The sequence below is a fragment of the Ambystoma mexicanum genome, chromosome 6q (assembly GCF_040938575.1).
Source record: "Ambystoma mexicanum isolate Mex_15411 chromosome 6q, UKY_AmexF1_1, whole genome shotgun sequence".
Taxonomy (NCBI): domain Eukaryota; kingdom Metazoa; phylum Chordata; class Amphibia; order Caudata; family Ambystomatidae; genus Ambystoma; species Ambystoma mexicanum.
The window spans coordinates 1157065342-1157080965 of NC_090937.1; the positions used below are offsets into that span (position 1 = coordinate 1157065342).

At 43.4% G+C, this 15624-nt stretch overlaps 1 protein-coding gene across 2 annotated transcripts in view; it reads right to left on the reverse strand.

Annotated features, from left to right (window-relative positions):
* Positions 1-15624, reverse strand: part of LIMCH1 (LIM and calponin homology domains 1) — a 1245196-nt gene that overhangs the window by 371320 nt on the left and 858252 nt on the right. For both annotated transcript variants that reach the window (XM_069631748.1, XM_069631749.1), the window contains one exon: positions 3485-3796. In XM_069631748.1, the coding sequence (XP_069487849.1) occupies positions 3485-3796 (312 nt within the window). The remainder of the gene's footprint in view (positions 1-3484; positions 3797-15624) is intronic.

A 15624-nucleotide genomic window follows, 5' to 3' on the forward strand; every position in this document is an offset into this window, starting at 1 on the left:
GTCTGCCATTAGATGCAAATCGCATTTCTGAGACTTTCTGGTGGCATCCAATGGTCTCTTCTGGCTGAGAGACAGAGGGCCCAGAGAATAAGGTTGGGGAAAAGGTTTCGAACAATGTTGATTTTGGTGCATGTTGTGGTTTGAAGATGTTTTCCTTCTTACCTTTGAGAAAAAGTCATTGAGAAAAAGTCACCTGTAAGACAGGATGAGGGGGCAGTAGATATAAAGGTAGTTTTCAAAATAGTCTAATGTGATTTTCTGCGTCCTGGAGCTGCAGGAAAATGCACATGTGCTCTCATGGACCTAAGATAACATGACTGCACTGTCGGTCCTGAATGAGCATTTTCAGAGTCTGTGTTGGAACTTCTACAAAGATCCCCCACTTGTCACAGTCCTTCTGGTGCAGTCGAGAATGAGGGACGGGCAGACTAGGAAAATGCCACCATATACCACTGAGCGGCAATGCTACATCTTTGGCTCTTGAATGACTCAGAGGCTTCAACACAACCCACAATTGCCCATCAATACCGCACCAGGTCCCCAAAGTCCACACAATGTAATTTGGACGGGCAGGGGATGCTGCTCTTCTGAACGGATGCGTAGAAATCCTCTATACTTTTTGGACAAGCAATTTTGCCCAAAAGATTAAAAACACGATAATCGTAATTATTGCAGACCTGGAATGAGTCGGAAATGGAGAGCGAAACAGGACTATTGTTAAGAGCTGGGCTCCTTCAATGATAGCATCTGACATGAGGTTGCTAGGGCAGGGCAATGGAAAATGTATGTGGGGAGCAGGAGACTTCTCAGAGGGTGCATTACCCACACTAGCCCTTCAAAATGGTGCCCAAATAAGTCTGAATGTTTCAGTAGGCGTTCATCAGGGACAAACACATTTTCCATTAATCAATTCGACACCGATCTCTGCAAGTTCATAATCTTCTACAGTCCCCAACGTCAATAATTTAACGATCCCTCCTGTACTATAATGTGGTGGAGGTTGCCTGCAAGAAGACCATGTTGTCATCGCACAGCTCCCATCTTCTGCATGTAAATGGATCAGGTACCACGAGTTTTGATTCCGAATAGAAGGAAGGAAAGACAAAATAGCTTGGCCAAAAAGTATAGAGGATTTCCACGCATCCGTTCAGAAGAGCAGCATCCCCTGCCCGTACATATTGCATTGTGTGGACTTTGGGGACCTGGTGCCGTATTGATGGGCAATTGTGGGTTGTGTTGAAGCCTCTCAGAGTCATTCAAGAGCCAAAGATGTTGCACTGCCGCTCGGTGGGATGTGGTGGCATTTGCCTAGTCTGCCCGTCCCTCATTCTCGACTGCACCAGAAGGACGGTGACAAGTGGATGATCTTTCTAGGAGTTCCAACCATTCAGGACCAACAGTGCAGTCATGCTGTCCTCGGTCCATGAGAACACATGTGCCTTTTCCTGCTTCTTAGGGATGTTCAGGAGAAGGAGCCTGCCTTCATCAGCACGCCTACCGCTGATTAATTTATGGGATAGATTCGAGACCTGTGGGTAGGCTCCACTGTGGGAAGGGAACCATTACCAGGATTGGCACAATGGTGATGCCCGCTCTGCCTTTTGTCTCCCTTGATAACACTACTGAAGTTGCACTAGTCTGGTCATAAACCTTGCCGCTGTTTGCAGAACAGGGCTTCCAAAGTGATGGCTGAGACCGGATCGAGAAAAGGCACCCTGCCTCTTCCAGTGCCCGACAGCTCCCGGAACAGCAGCCTTGGTAAACAATGGAAGAAAACCCAAGCCTCTTTTGCCGAGAGCACCGGCGAACGGAGAGTCCAGGGTCAGGCTGTGCAGGCTTGCGATCGGATGGCACATATAAGTGTTATAATTAAATAAGTGGCTGGCAACGTGAATTAAAACCGAAACCCGAATATGCTCCCACCGCAGGGCACAAAACTATGGCCACAGCTTAATCTGGTACATTATTACCACTACACAAACTGGATGTAGCCACGGGCCGCCATTCGGCACTCGGAAGTGCTCCAGTCAGCCACACCAGCGGCAGTGTTTACATGTCAAGAGGTTATGAACACAGCTGCAGGTTATCAGGCGAGGAAGGTCACTGGGGGTCAGGACAGCAGAGCTGCACGAAGGTGCATCCAAGAGGCTGTTAAGTAGCAGGGATTAGGTTATCAGTGTTTGAGGGCTGACGCCCTCTGCATGCGGGAACTATTAGAGCCATCAGACGAGGGGCGGCCATTACGGCGGGGCCTTGAGGTTTTAGTTTGGGGAAGGAGGTATGCCAACTGTTACCAGTAAAGGGCCTCACACTTGTCCACATACAAACGTTTGTATGCCTGTTTCCTTTCCACAGATATCCAATATTTACGCTCATAGAGACGACACATTAGTATATTTTCCGAAAAGATCGGTAATACGGCGTTGACAAAAAAGCAGTTTGTTTTTCAAAGGATAACCAAAACGGATATAATTCATTGTGGGTATTATACCGTCGGTACATATGTTCACAGGTCAAGCCATGGCCTGATATGGAGCTATCCTGCACTTCACAGGCTCGAATCCCAGCAGGACTGACCTCAGCCCTTAATCATTCTGAGAGGATTAAAGGATGTACCATTATATCACTTAAGATGATCGATAATGGTTACAGTGCATGAAAGTGAGAGGACTGTCATGAAGCGCTATATGAAAACTTGATACTATATCCCAAGTTCATGCGTACATAGATCGCTTCTTTCGGCAGCTGCCACACATCTGGAGTACAGTGTCGCTCCATTTGGAATACATTGCATTTTACAATTCGTCAAAGGGAAGCATGGAATTGACATACAAGTGCAAGAACATGGATAGGGGCCAATTTCTTACAGCTGACATTACGCCAGAGCGATTTTTGTAAAACTGTAAAATGTAATGCATTCACAGACTGCACTTGGCATCGCTAAAGAGGAACACGCTGCTTCAGTTGTACGAGTGCGGCCCTAAAATGGGATCTAAGCGGCCCAGAAGCCTGCAGAACAACGTGCCAGTCTACTAATGGTATAGCCCTTTCCAAAGTGCTCCCCTTTATGCTTTTAGAAAGATTTCTCATTTAGAAGTAACTGATATGGACAAATGTTGCCGCCTATGGCTTCACATGAGCGCTTCTTTTAATTATAGCCAACAAGATAAGTAATTAACAGACAATAACTAGTCTTTCTACAGTGTCTTTTGTAGCTTCGATGGAGTAAAGCAATGATCCAGTGATGATTGGCAACTGGGCAACCAATTTAAATGAAGAGTAGCTAGACCTTGTGCTCCTAACCAACCAATAGGACATCGAAAAATAAGTCTGTGTTAAGCCACTTTGTACAATAACCAAAAAAGAACCAATGTCTGTAACAGTACGTATAGGCCATTCCCGAAGCTGCAGAACTCCTTAATAAGATCTACCCCACATGCTTAGAATCAAACTCTAAACCAAGTAAAAGTAACAGTTGCAATACCTGACTAACACTGGGCCCGGCCCAGCTTGCGCCTGTGGGGGTGCTGGGACGTCGTCTTGCTTGCTCCGCTTTTGGCTGGCATAGAGTCCGAGGGAAAGCTGATTTACCCGGGTAGAGGTTTTGGTCTGGTTGAGCCTTATTCTCCGCGTGGCCAGGTCATCCTTTGTGATATCCGGAACTCTGTACTCATCTTCTTCCTCCTCCGAATCAGAGCCCTTACCTTTTGACCCTGCCATAAACGTGTTTTCTTTGCGAAGGATGATATCGGGGGTAGCTGGCAGGGCACTGTGACTCTCAGTGGTTTGGGGGTGGCTGGTAGTTAAAAGTAAACATTATTTTGCACTCCACTGGGAGAGAGGAACAACGCACAACATGACATGCAGTGCAAGTGAGTGATATTAGTAATAAACCAAACACACAAAGCTGTGAGTAAATATTAACAGGACATTTTTCTAAAATAAAATAAATTGAGCTTTTATCTCACCCATCATGCCAGTGACCGGAGGCATTGGACCGGGATTCGAGCGCTCTGTATCGTCTTGCTTCCACCTCAAACGCGATGACCCTGAGCTATCCTCCTGGCCCACAGCACACAAGTTCCACCATTTAAGTGTCCAGCCATTCTGCGACCGTCTTTTAAAGGGGATCCCTGAGAGCCGCAACCAATGCGTCACCGATAGGAACGCAAATATTTGGTAACATTCTCACAAGTGGACGCAGGGGCGTAGACTTTTGGTTTTCCCGGCATGGGTGTTGGGGGGTGAGGGGTGGAGGGGCATACGGCCAAAAAAAGTCCAATTTTAATGTATGGGGACTTTCACGCAATAGGCCTTTCCTGCGTACCCTTCGCCCCTGAGTGGCTGTGACAGAGTTTCCAATGATTACAAAAAAGTTCTTCAAACACTGTTCACTAGAGCCCAACATGGTTAAAGTGGGGTCCTCTCCTACAAGCAGTCGTTTCAACGAAACAATAAGTGGTCAAGTGATGAACAATAATAATTTATAAAGTCTACCATGGATGAGGGATATCTCTATGCCCACAAATACTATACGTAATTCCCTTTTGTCCCTGCACTGACGTATCGGCAAAAGGAGCCTCTCTATCTCCTGGTGACGATTCTCGCATTCCAAACACATGGCATACCCTTCAGAGAACTGAGGAACTAACATGGTTCCTTATAAAACTCCTCACCTCAAGAAAGTCACTGACATGGAAATTAAGTAACCGCCACTCAATAACAGCACAGAACTAGGCCTAAGCTTGCATCAACCCGGGGAAGTGGGGGCATCGGGGGAGGGGAGTTTGATTCATGTTGACCTGACCGGACCCACCATCGACAATGCTTTCAATGTGCATCAGACTGATTGGCTCCTGTGCTAGGATCTTTATGCATGCACTCCAAAAAGTATTTTAAGGTTCTAAATGTTTTGAAAGACTCAATTGAAAATCTGTATTTTACTCATGCACTTTTGGGCAAAATGAATTTGACCAGATTATGTTTTGTAATTGGCTTCCCCTCCCCAGAACTCCCTCCCTACGACATACCCCCACCCTCCTCCTCACCTACATATATATTATAGTGTGGCAGTCACCGCACTATAGTTGAGTATCAAGATACATAGGAAACCCGACAAATGAATTGCTAATAAGTTTTGACACGCATGAGGGATTTTACTGAAATGTTGCAAACAAATAGTTTGACGGGAACCCTCCTCCCCCAGACACCCAAATTGGAAATAATGGGAATGGGCCGTTAACATTTTTTTTAAATGCTGTTTCTTCTCAGTCCACATTTACTTTCCCATAGAGAACATTTTGCTCCAGCGGAGGCAAAACCGCTTGACGGAATTGGAACAACTTGGGAACTGTGCGTTTACTCGATTTCTGAGAGAGGTCTGCGGTTATTCTGTCCAGTAGTTTTCAAAATATTTAACGGAGAAGAGGGTGCCCCTTTCTCCCAAAATTATGCCTATATCTCCCATGGTGCTTTGCAGAAGAGCGGCTTTTCAGAAATGAAAAAGCCTCCAATTTTATTTTGTTCGATGTGAAATATATTTGCAAATATTTTCAAAAAATTCACACAAATTTGAAAACGAAAAGTTGTAAAAATGCCTTTTGGAGGAGGAAAAAGGATGACATAGTATCAGGCTAGAGGTGGGGCGGGGAGCGGACAGCATATGAAATTGTGGAGTTTGCGGGTGGAGACTGGGGACCAAGTTCAGAGCTCGAACATTTTCGCATATTCTGGGTAATTTTTGCATATTAGTGTTTATTTTTTGCATATTCGAGGTTATGGTAGAAAACGGGATTGAGAAATAAAAGTGTCCCACACTGATAACCACATATATTCAGGGTTATTTGTGGTCCATTGCTAATATAACCGCAGTTATGGGGAAACACGTTTTGAAAAGAGTTAAAGAAATGATATTAATACAAAAAAAGTGGCATTTTACAGCAACAGTGAAGTGTGGGGTAACCTATTGGGGCAACACGTCAAGGGGTGAAATATGGGCCTGGCCAGTGAGCACAACGGTTGTTGGTCGAAAAGAAACATGTGGGGTAACATGTACAGTGGCATTACACAACTGTACCCCACATTTTTCTTCCTTTTTTCCTTCTCATCAATTTTTATTGCATCAAATGCCAAAATAATTCTCTTGACTCATTGCTAGTAACCAATAGTATTACATTTGTTGGTCATTTCTTTTCCACTTGTTTAGTGCAATTCAACATGTTCCACATTTATTTCCGTAAACACATTGATTTCTCCATGCGCTCCCCTGCCCCCCAGTATTTCTTATTTTCCAAACCAATAGGGCTGCATTAGTAATTACACAATTGCATACATCCTAGAGTGAAGACTAATGTCTGACTATACAGCCAGACTTCCTAAATCACCTTGTGATGTGAATACCATTAAACACCCATAAAAACACAATTCATTTCCATCCAAGAATATGTACAGTGGCCACTGCCGAAGGCCATGCCTACTGGCCCGGTAGTGTTCTAAAATATACAGTGGGCATGGATGAAGGCCCTAGCTACTGGGCCGAAAGACATGTATACTGGCCACAACCTAGCAGGCCCAAACGAAACATATTGGGGGGAACATGTACAGTGGACACAACAGCAGGTCATGGATAGTGGCCTGTAAAAAAAAAACTATGGTATAACAAAACCCTTGAAATACTCTGAAAAAACCTTAGTTAAGGTGCAGTTAAGTAGAGCAGATTTAATGCAACAAAACCCTTGAAATTCAGTGGATGTGGGAAGTCATGACCAGCTCAGCGCGTTCCCGTTGCAAAGCCCATGAGCACATACATATTATAAGAGAAGGGATTCACAATGACATACAAAATGGCAATATTGCATTATTGAGGGGACAGCATTATGTGGGACATCAACGGGAGCTCGCCAAGTTAAGCTGGTCACGGATTCACACATCCGCTGAATTTCAAGGGTTTTGCTGTGTTATATCTAGTCAACTTAACTGGACTTTAACTAAAGTTGTTTCAGTGAATAGGTGTATATATTCACTGAAAAAACCTTAGTTAAAAAGACTTTAAGGAGAAAATGTAACACAGCAAAACCCTTGAAATTCAGCAAACATTTCAGGCAAAGCCACCGTAACTACTTGCCCCCTGTTGCGCAGCGCATGACCACAATGATGACATCAGAGATTGCCTCACAGATGGCATCACTGATGACATCAGGCATATCATATATGATGACTCATAAAAGCACGGGTTACATACATTCAATTTTCAGCTTTTAGGACAAATTTCTTTCACATAAACTATATTAACATTTTCAAAGTACATTTTATTCTGCTGTAATCTCTTTAAATTTAGTGTATTGTCCACAATTCAAAGCACATACCAAAATGATTACAACAAAAATTAGTATGTAAAGATTAATTTCCCTTGGCATGCCATCTGTTATAGTGGAATAAAACGTCATCATTTAGAAACAAAATAACTGAAAGTAATATAAATCCAATTACATGTCTAAAATCTTCAATTTCTAAGCTTTGTTACTTTTGTATATATGGAATTATGAAGTATTAATATTTTTTAGAATACCCATGCTTACAATTCTTATAATATATCACTATACATAAGTGCATGTACTTTGTCTTACATGTGTTTTTTAACACTTGCATTTAGAACACAATACATTTATACATTATTTTTACAATAAGCACAATTGAAAAAGTAATTCCGTAGATTTAGCATTTTCCTAACACTCAGGAATCAACATATTTCTATGTCTATCTATTCTATTAACATTTGTTTACTACTGTATATAAATATCTTACAAATATCTAAAGTACATTCGCCACAATCGGGTACATCTATGGAATTAAACATATTTGTAAAATATTACATATTTATATTTTAAATTAAATCCTTCAATAAATACAACAAATGAATGTTCCACAAGTACTCATATCATACATGTGTACCCGTCTATTGTTCTAGGTCATGTTCTCAAGTTCCCTTTATATATAAAGCGGAATGTATGTATGTGTGTGTGTGTATGTTAGTCCTGCAATACAAATCCACACCGTTGTGCCCACTGCTACCAAATTTTGCATGGATTCCTCATTTGTCTAGAGCAAGACACTCCGTAGACACCCACACTTACTGATGCTCACCCGATTCACTACAGTAGGTACTAGAAGGAGGTAACATTTGGAAAAGTGTCTGAAGCAACATGTTTGATGTGTTGGTTATTCCTTTGAAATGTATTACTACTGTATACCGTTCATAAGTGTTATTAAAGCATTTTTAAAGGGAATTAAAAATAAGTTTTTTATCACATCACTCCAAATATGGGAAATGGCAAGGTTACAGTTTACTTAAGTTCATTCACGAGAAGAGAGCACAATCAATTCATTTTTCATGGACATTGTCTCAAATGTGCTGAAGTCATTGAGTGACTGAAACATGCCACACAAAAACCAAACATCACTTGAAAAGCTCCATCTGATGCAAAGTGAAAATCAATATCAAGAGCTTCTGAAACACAACAACGAACAGCAGCACGACTTGCCAACCGGAGGAAGAGCAACTTTCTCCAGGTCACTTGAGATGCCAGAGCAAACTGAAGCAAGACTTGCTGACATGGGGACAAGAGCAACATCCTCGAGGTCACATGAGACACCACTCGATCAGGACACAGACAACGCCAGGTAGTTAAGTATATTGCAAATATTATATGTACCAAGAGAGTGACCCAAAAGTATTTTAACATACATAATGAGTGATCCCATGTCTGGTGTCATCAGTGATGTCATCACTGTTGGCATACGCTGTGCAACAGGGGGTGTGTAGTTAAAGTAGCTTTGCCTCTATTGCCTGCCGAATTTCAAGGATTTTGCAATGCTACATTTTCACCTTAAAGTCTCTTTAACTAAGGTTTTTTCAGTGAATTTGAAAGATTTTGTTGCAATGTATTGTTAATCTGAACTGTTTTCAATCTAAATGTTTTTTCAGTGAATAAAATACATGCATACATTACAGTGACGGCAAATAGCTTATTACTTTGGTTCAGTTTGTCAAATCCACAAAAAACATGACAACAACATAGACTTGGCCTTAAATATTTTTGCTGTCTTTGGTGGGGTTTCGTCGGAGGGGGCGAGGGGTGAAGTTGTAGGGGGGTCAGTGTAGGTTAAGTACCGTTTTTGGGCGACTTACAACTTTGGTGTTTGACAAATCTGCACGAATCATGGCAAAAACAACATAGACCTGGCTTAGAATAATGTTACAAAGTGTGGCGCGGTTTCATCACAGGGGGCGGCAAAGTTGTAGGGGGAGAGGGTCAGTGTCAGTGAAGAGCAGTTTTTGGGCAGCTTATAAATTTGGCACCATTTGACAAATCCATACGAATCCTAGCAAAACAATATAGACCAGACTTTGAATATTCTAGCAAAGTTTGGTGCGATTACATCAAGGGTGAGAAAAGTTGGAGGGGGGGTCAAAAAATTGTTGCAATCTCGATATACTTGAATGGGGACTGTTAGGAAAGATTTCATGATTGTATGTAAACTTTTTGCTGCTGTTTTACACCCTGATCTAGACTTTGCCAGAGAAGCGCAGTCTTCCGCCGCACTCCTCTGGGCTTTCGCTCAATTCTTATGGGGAAACTGACATGCCCTTAAGACAGTCAGTACTGGGAGACTTCGTTTCCCTTAGTCCTTTCCTCATGTTGCAGCTTTTGTGCAACATGAAACAAGAGTGCACTGTAACTTACTTTACCGCGCTCTTGGGTCGCTAGTCATTCCAAAGGCCCTAGAAACTCTCGCTGGACTTATTATGAACTGTGCAAGTGTGTCACGGACAGGACTGGTGGCAGCTATCGTTTCTCTTGTGTTTTGAACCCTTTTTTGCCATGTTATCCGCGCTTACCGCGTTTGGCACAAATAAGTAGCCTGGCTCCAAAATGGCCATGCCACGAGGTTCTTTGTCCTGTCCTTTGGCCATCTTGCCCCTTCACCTTCCCCAGGTCGAGCCGACCCAGGTCAGTCCTTATTTGGTCATGCACTTTCCCGCGAAACCCAAAGCTTTCGCAGGCTTCTGCACGCCTTGTGTGTATGCCTCCAGGATGTGGGGTGGGATGTCGGTTCCCAATACACATCCTGGGTGCCAGAGAGTCTGGAGTGCACTGAATGCCTGGGACCACTGTGGTCTGTGATAGGTCCACGTATGGTGTGAGTGTTTGTGAGCAGATCTCCCATTGGGTCCTCTCCGTTTTGGCGCGAAGGGAACTTTGGATAAGAGGAGGCTGAAAACACCACTACCATGTCGATCTCCTGAGTTCACACCGAACAAGGGATAAGGAGCCAAGTATCTGCAACAAGAAGCTGAGTCGAGGAACTGCTGGTGAACCGCTGAAGGTTTGGCACCCTGAGCCAATGTCGTCCTGCGAGACCCCTCTGCATCTGATCGTCCTAGAAGGTCTGCGAAGGCGCTTTGACCCATTGGAATAGTGGGATCAACTATTCCCGGCACCTTCATCAAACCATGCAAGTAAGCCTCTTCGGAAGTGTCCCTGTGCCAACCAGTGGGCTGAACAGCTTACGCAGGACGTTTTGCTCTGTCACTGCCGCCATTTCGGGGAAGCCCTCGAAACTTGGTCTACTGCTTGCTCTGCGTCCACGGCACCCTCACACCGAATTTCGTACACTTGGCATTCCCAGGTCTGAAGTGAGACGAGTGCGCCCGGACCAGAGTAAACGCAGTTGCCGTGCTGCCCTGCTGGGGTAACAACCTGTGCACGTTCGTTGCATTTGGGACACCCTCGACCCTTCATCCTGCTACACGGAACCTAAACGGTGTCGAGACGGCCTGATTATCACATCTGAACGTGCCAGCAACGTGAACTGAACTGGAGAAGTCTGGGTCTGCCTGCGTCAGGGACCGGTGAGTAGTCCATACCCCAACCGGTGGCCCCTCACGCAGGAGCCCATTTCTTTTCTACCGCTGTTGCAAAATAGCGACTCTTTCCCGCACTCTCACCCTGCCTCTGCCCACAAGTGGAGGCCTTGCTTGAGTAGTGGGGACTTGTTCTTCGTCTCTTCACTCACCTTCCTGAACTGCCTGAGACCCTTGAAGAGACCCTATTTTGTCCATTGGCAAAAGCGCGTGCAGGTACTTTTGAGCATAAGGCTCCTCTCTTCGTAGGGCTCGGACTTCCTCCTAGTTAGGTGTATTTCTGATGGCGAACTGGGTTTAATGATTACTTGCACTGCCTGTTTTCCTCCCCATCTAGGTGGTCTACATATTACGTGCTCATAGCTCCTTAGATCTGTCGGTCTTGTATATATATTGTATTGATTGTGATATGTTGGTTTACTTTAGTATTATTGTGATTCTTTGCTATGGTCGATGTTACAAAGGCCTTGTAATAAATATGTCTATATTTTTAATATAACACCTGTCTGGAGTAATTTGTAAGTGTCCTTGCTTTGTGTGCTCATTGAGGTCTTTCAGTCACCCTCACCCCTCTTGAGACTTAGTCTTGACCGCCGCCATCGCTACCCTGATTGGTCTGGCTTGTCCAGAGGTTACCTCTGCCCCTCCAGGTCCAAGTTCAGAAATCCATCTTAACAGGGACAACATTTTGCTTGCTGCTACAGCCCAAACCTCTGGATGGATTTGCACCAAACGTATGTGAGGATCTTTCGTAAAGTTCAGAAAGCACGCTTTTTCTCATTTTGTGTTAATCCGTCCAGTGTCAAAATGTAGCTAGAAAATATAGTGATTAACTTTGTGGCCTGAGACTGCCCCTTATTATATATGTTTTATTCCTTAGTGGACAGGCGTAAAGTCATAATTGGAGTACTAAAATGTCTTCTTTGCGTAGGAACTGTTTTTTTGAACAGGGTGGTAAAGGGGATTGAGTATCTCATGATAGCCAATGCTCATATAATACAAAGTAACTCTGATATGTAAGAATACCATGGTTGTAAATGTCCTGTATTTTTAAATGCAAGCTTATATGCAGAAACACGCTTTTTAAATGTTGCATCTCTCTTTCTTGCATGTGTCATCTGCTGTACCAGTGATGTCATATGTGATATCATCAGTGTGTTTAGGGGCTACACAATGGGGATCTCATAGTTAAGCTGACGTCGTTTCCAGCACCTGTCAAATTTCAGAGGTTTTGTGGCATTAAAGCAACACCTTAATGTCACATCCACTAAACTTTTTTCACTAAATAATTGCTTGAAATACATGAAATTCAAACCATTTGTATAACATAACATTTTTATTTAAAATTGTATGAGTCGATAGGTACTACAAATGAATGCTCTACACGTGATCATGATACTTCTGTAGCTGTGTATTGTTCCATGTCATGTTGTTATTAAGTTATTAAATAAAATATGTATCAACGGGTAGACAAAGATATTCGAACTTACATAACCAATAATGACATAAAAGATTATTGGTCTCATCAGTGATGTCATTAGTGACACCATCAGTAATGTCATGTACAATGTAATTAGTGATGTCGCCAGTGTTTTCTGTGATTTCATCATTGTGGTCATACACTGCATAACAGGGGTCGCATAGTTAAGGTGGACTTGATTGAAATCAAGAGTCCTGGACCCATTGCCCCTGCCCAGTAGATGTAGGTACTGCAGATGATAAACCTTTTTTTCTTACTCCTGATTCCTGCGATGATTTCACAGAAATCATTTCCAATAACAGAAATTCCTGTAGTAGAGTGGCAGGTTGCCGATTCCTGCGATGATGGGACAAATTATTCAGTATGAAAAGGTCCTCCATGTCCTCAAAGGCAATCAGTACGTGTCCCCGTTCCTTTGTACAGGACCCCTCACTCCACTCAATTCCTTTCCCCCCTCCCTAACCCTCTGCCATTACACCCCTATCACTCATCGCTTCGTGAGATGCATTTTATTGTGAGCACATCTTGCGGCGTTGCCGCAGTAATCTTGTGAGATTCCAGTGGTTTTCCTTTGATAAACCAAAAATGTTCTACTCTTAACTGGGTCCCCAACCCCACAGGCCCTAAATCCCCAACTCCACATGGTGTATTTTTCCCCACTCCCAACCTCTAGCCTGATGTGACTGCTACTGGTATTGTTATAGCACCTAAGGCCAGGCAACGTAAGCACTGTTGTTGTAGGACGATCAGATGCAGAGGGGTCTCGCAGGACGACATTGGCTCAGGGTGCCAAACCTTCAGCGGTTCACCAGCAGTTCCTCGACTCAGCTTCTTGTTGCAGATACTTGGCTCCTTATCCCTTGTTCGGTGTGAACTCAGGAGATCGACATGGTAGTGGTGTTTTCAGCCTCCTCTTATCCAAAGTTCCCTTCGCGCCAAAACGGAGAGGACCCAATGGGAGATCTGCTCACAAACACTCACACCATACGTGGACCTATCACAGACCACAGTGGTCCCAGGCAACAGTTTTCCACTAGGAGTGACTAACATAAACAGAAAAGATTTTAGTCTCTTTCTGATGTCGAGAGCATTATTAGACTCTGTATGGTCGTGGGAGTGCTCACTCCAAAGTTTGGTGGCATCCTTTTTCCTCTTCCAAATAGGGTTTTGAGTTCTTTCGTTTGAGGCTTCTCCCGGTAATATGGCGTGATTCACTTGCATCGAGCAAAAAAAACAAAAAAATTGTTGATTTTCATTTCTGGAAAGCCTCTCTGCTGCAAAGCACCAAGGCTGATATATATATATTTATGTATATATTTATAGGTTTTAAGGAACAGGGGGCACCACTTCTCAGTTGAATATTTTAAACACTCCTCGACAGATTTACCCGAAACTAGTCATGGAAATTAAGTCTATGATTTGGCCCAAATTGTTATTTAATTTGGTCCAAATATGCAAAGCAGTATTCACGGGATGGCTGTTCAAAAACAGTAATTTTTTCTCTATGGCTAAATGAATGGTAGTAGGCTGAAAACTGCATTTTTATGTTTTCTTAATAACTTTTTCATTTGATAACATTTCATTCAAATCCATCCAGCAAGTCAAAAGTTATTAGTAATAGTATTTTGGGAAAACTGGCTGCTTTGTCATTTCTGAAAACCTCTCAGCCTCTCTGCTGTAAAGCACCATTGAAGCTATAGCTTTAATTTTGGGAGAAGGGGCCCCTCTTTTCCCCCCATCAAATATTTTAAAAACTACTCCTCCTGGAAATTGAGTCAAAGCTTCGGCCCAAGTTGTTTCTTATTTGGCAAAATTCCATGCAGCGTTTTTTGCCCAGCTCAGACATTTGGACTTTTTCTCTCTGGGAAAATTAGAGTTCCCAAAACAGTGATTTTTTTCCTTTTTTTTAATAAGGCTTTCATTTCTTAATAAATCTTTCCCAAAATATCCAATCTAAGGGGGGTGGGGGGCGCTTGGGGTTGGGCTTGACAAGCATTTCGTCTGCAAAATATCATCCAAATCCGTCATGCAAGGCAAAGTTTATTAGCAATTCAATTGTTGGGTTTCCTATGGAACTTGATACTCACTTTAACTATAGTGTGGCAGCCGCCAAACAAAACCCCTGAAATTCAGCGCTTGGGGGTTGGGAGTCATGACTGGATTAACTATGCGCGTTACTATTGATGTCTCCCATAATGCTATGGTTCCTCCTAATGGCCTTTTGTATATCATTATGAATCCCATCTCTTATAATATGTATGTGCACATGGGCTTTGCAATGGGAACGCGCTGAGTTAAGCTGGTCATGACTTCCCCAATGCGCTGAATTTCAGGGGTTTTGTTATGATACATGTGGGCACCTTAGCTAATCTTCACTTAAAGTTTTTCTTTCTGTGAATTTCAAGGTTTTTGTTATACTATCGTGTTTTTCCATGCCACTGACCATAGCCTTCGACTGCCCACTGTATATATACACCACACTACCAAGCCACTAGCCAAGGCTATCAGCCGTGTCCACTGTATACTTTACAACATTACCAGGCCAGTAACCATGGCCGTCGACTGTGTGCACTGTATAATTTACAACACTACCAAGCTACTAGACATAGGGCCTCATTACACGGTAGGCGGTAAGGGTTAACGGTCACCGGTAATGGTACCGGTGACCGTTAACCCTTACCGCCTTACTACGAGGTCCCTTAGCGAGTTGGTGCTTTAACGCCTGCTTTTAGCAGGCGTTAAAAACCAACCCGCTAAGGGACCTTGGTGCTAATTACGGCACCGCAAATTTGCGGTACTGTAATTAGCACCTTCCCCATTCCCATTATGCCCTAGGGGACAAAAATGGGAATGGGGAAGGGCAATGGTGGAAGGGGGAATTACCGACCCGCCAACCTTGGAATAGGACGGTAATTCCCCTTTCCACCAAGGCGGTTCCGGTATTTTACCGGCATGGACCAAGGTGCTATTAGCACTTTGGTCCACCGCCTACCGTGTAATGAGGCCCATAGCCTTAGTGGTGCTCCCGTGGGAAACCTTCAAAGACAACATTCAGAACCAAAGAAAAACTATACTGGTGTGCGTTGGAGGACATTATCCAGGTGAAGCTAAAAGAGGATTTAGCATTTAACACTAGAAAAATATGTGCACATTTCTCCCATGTAATTGAATCCTATTTCCCTGCAAATCCATCGTTCTTAACAGCGATTCTGAATTTGAA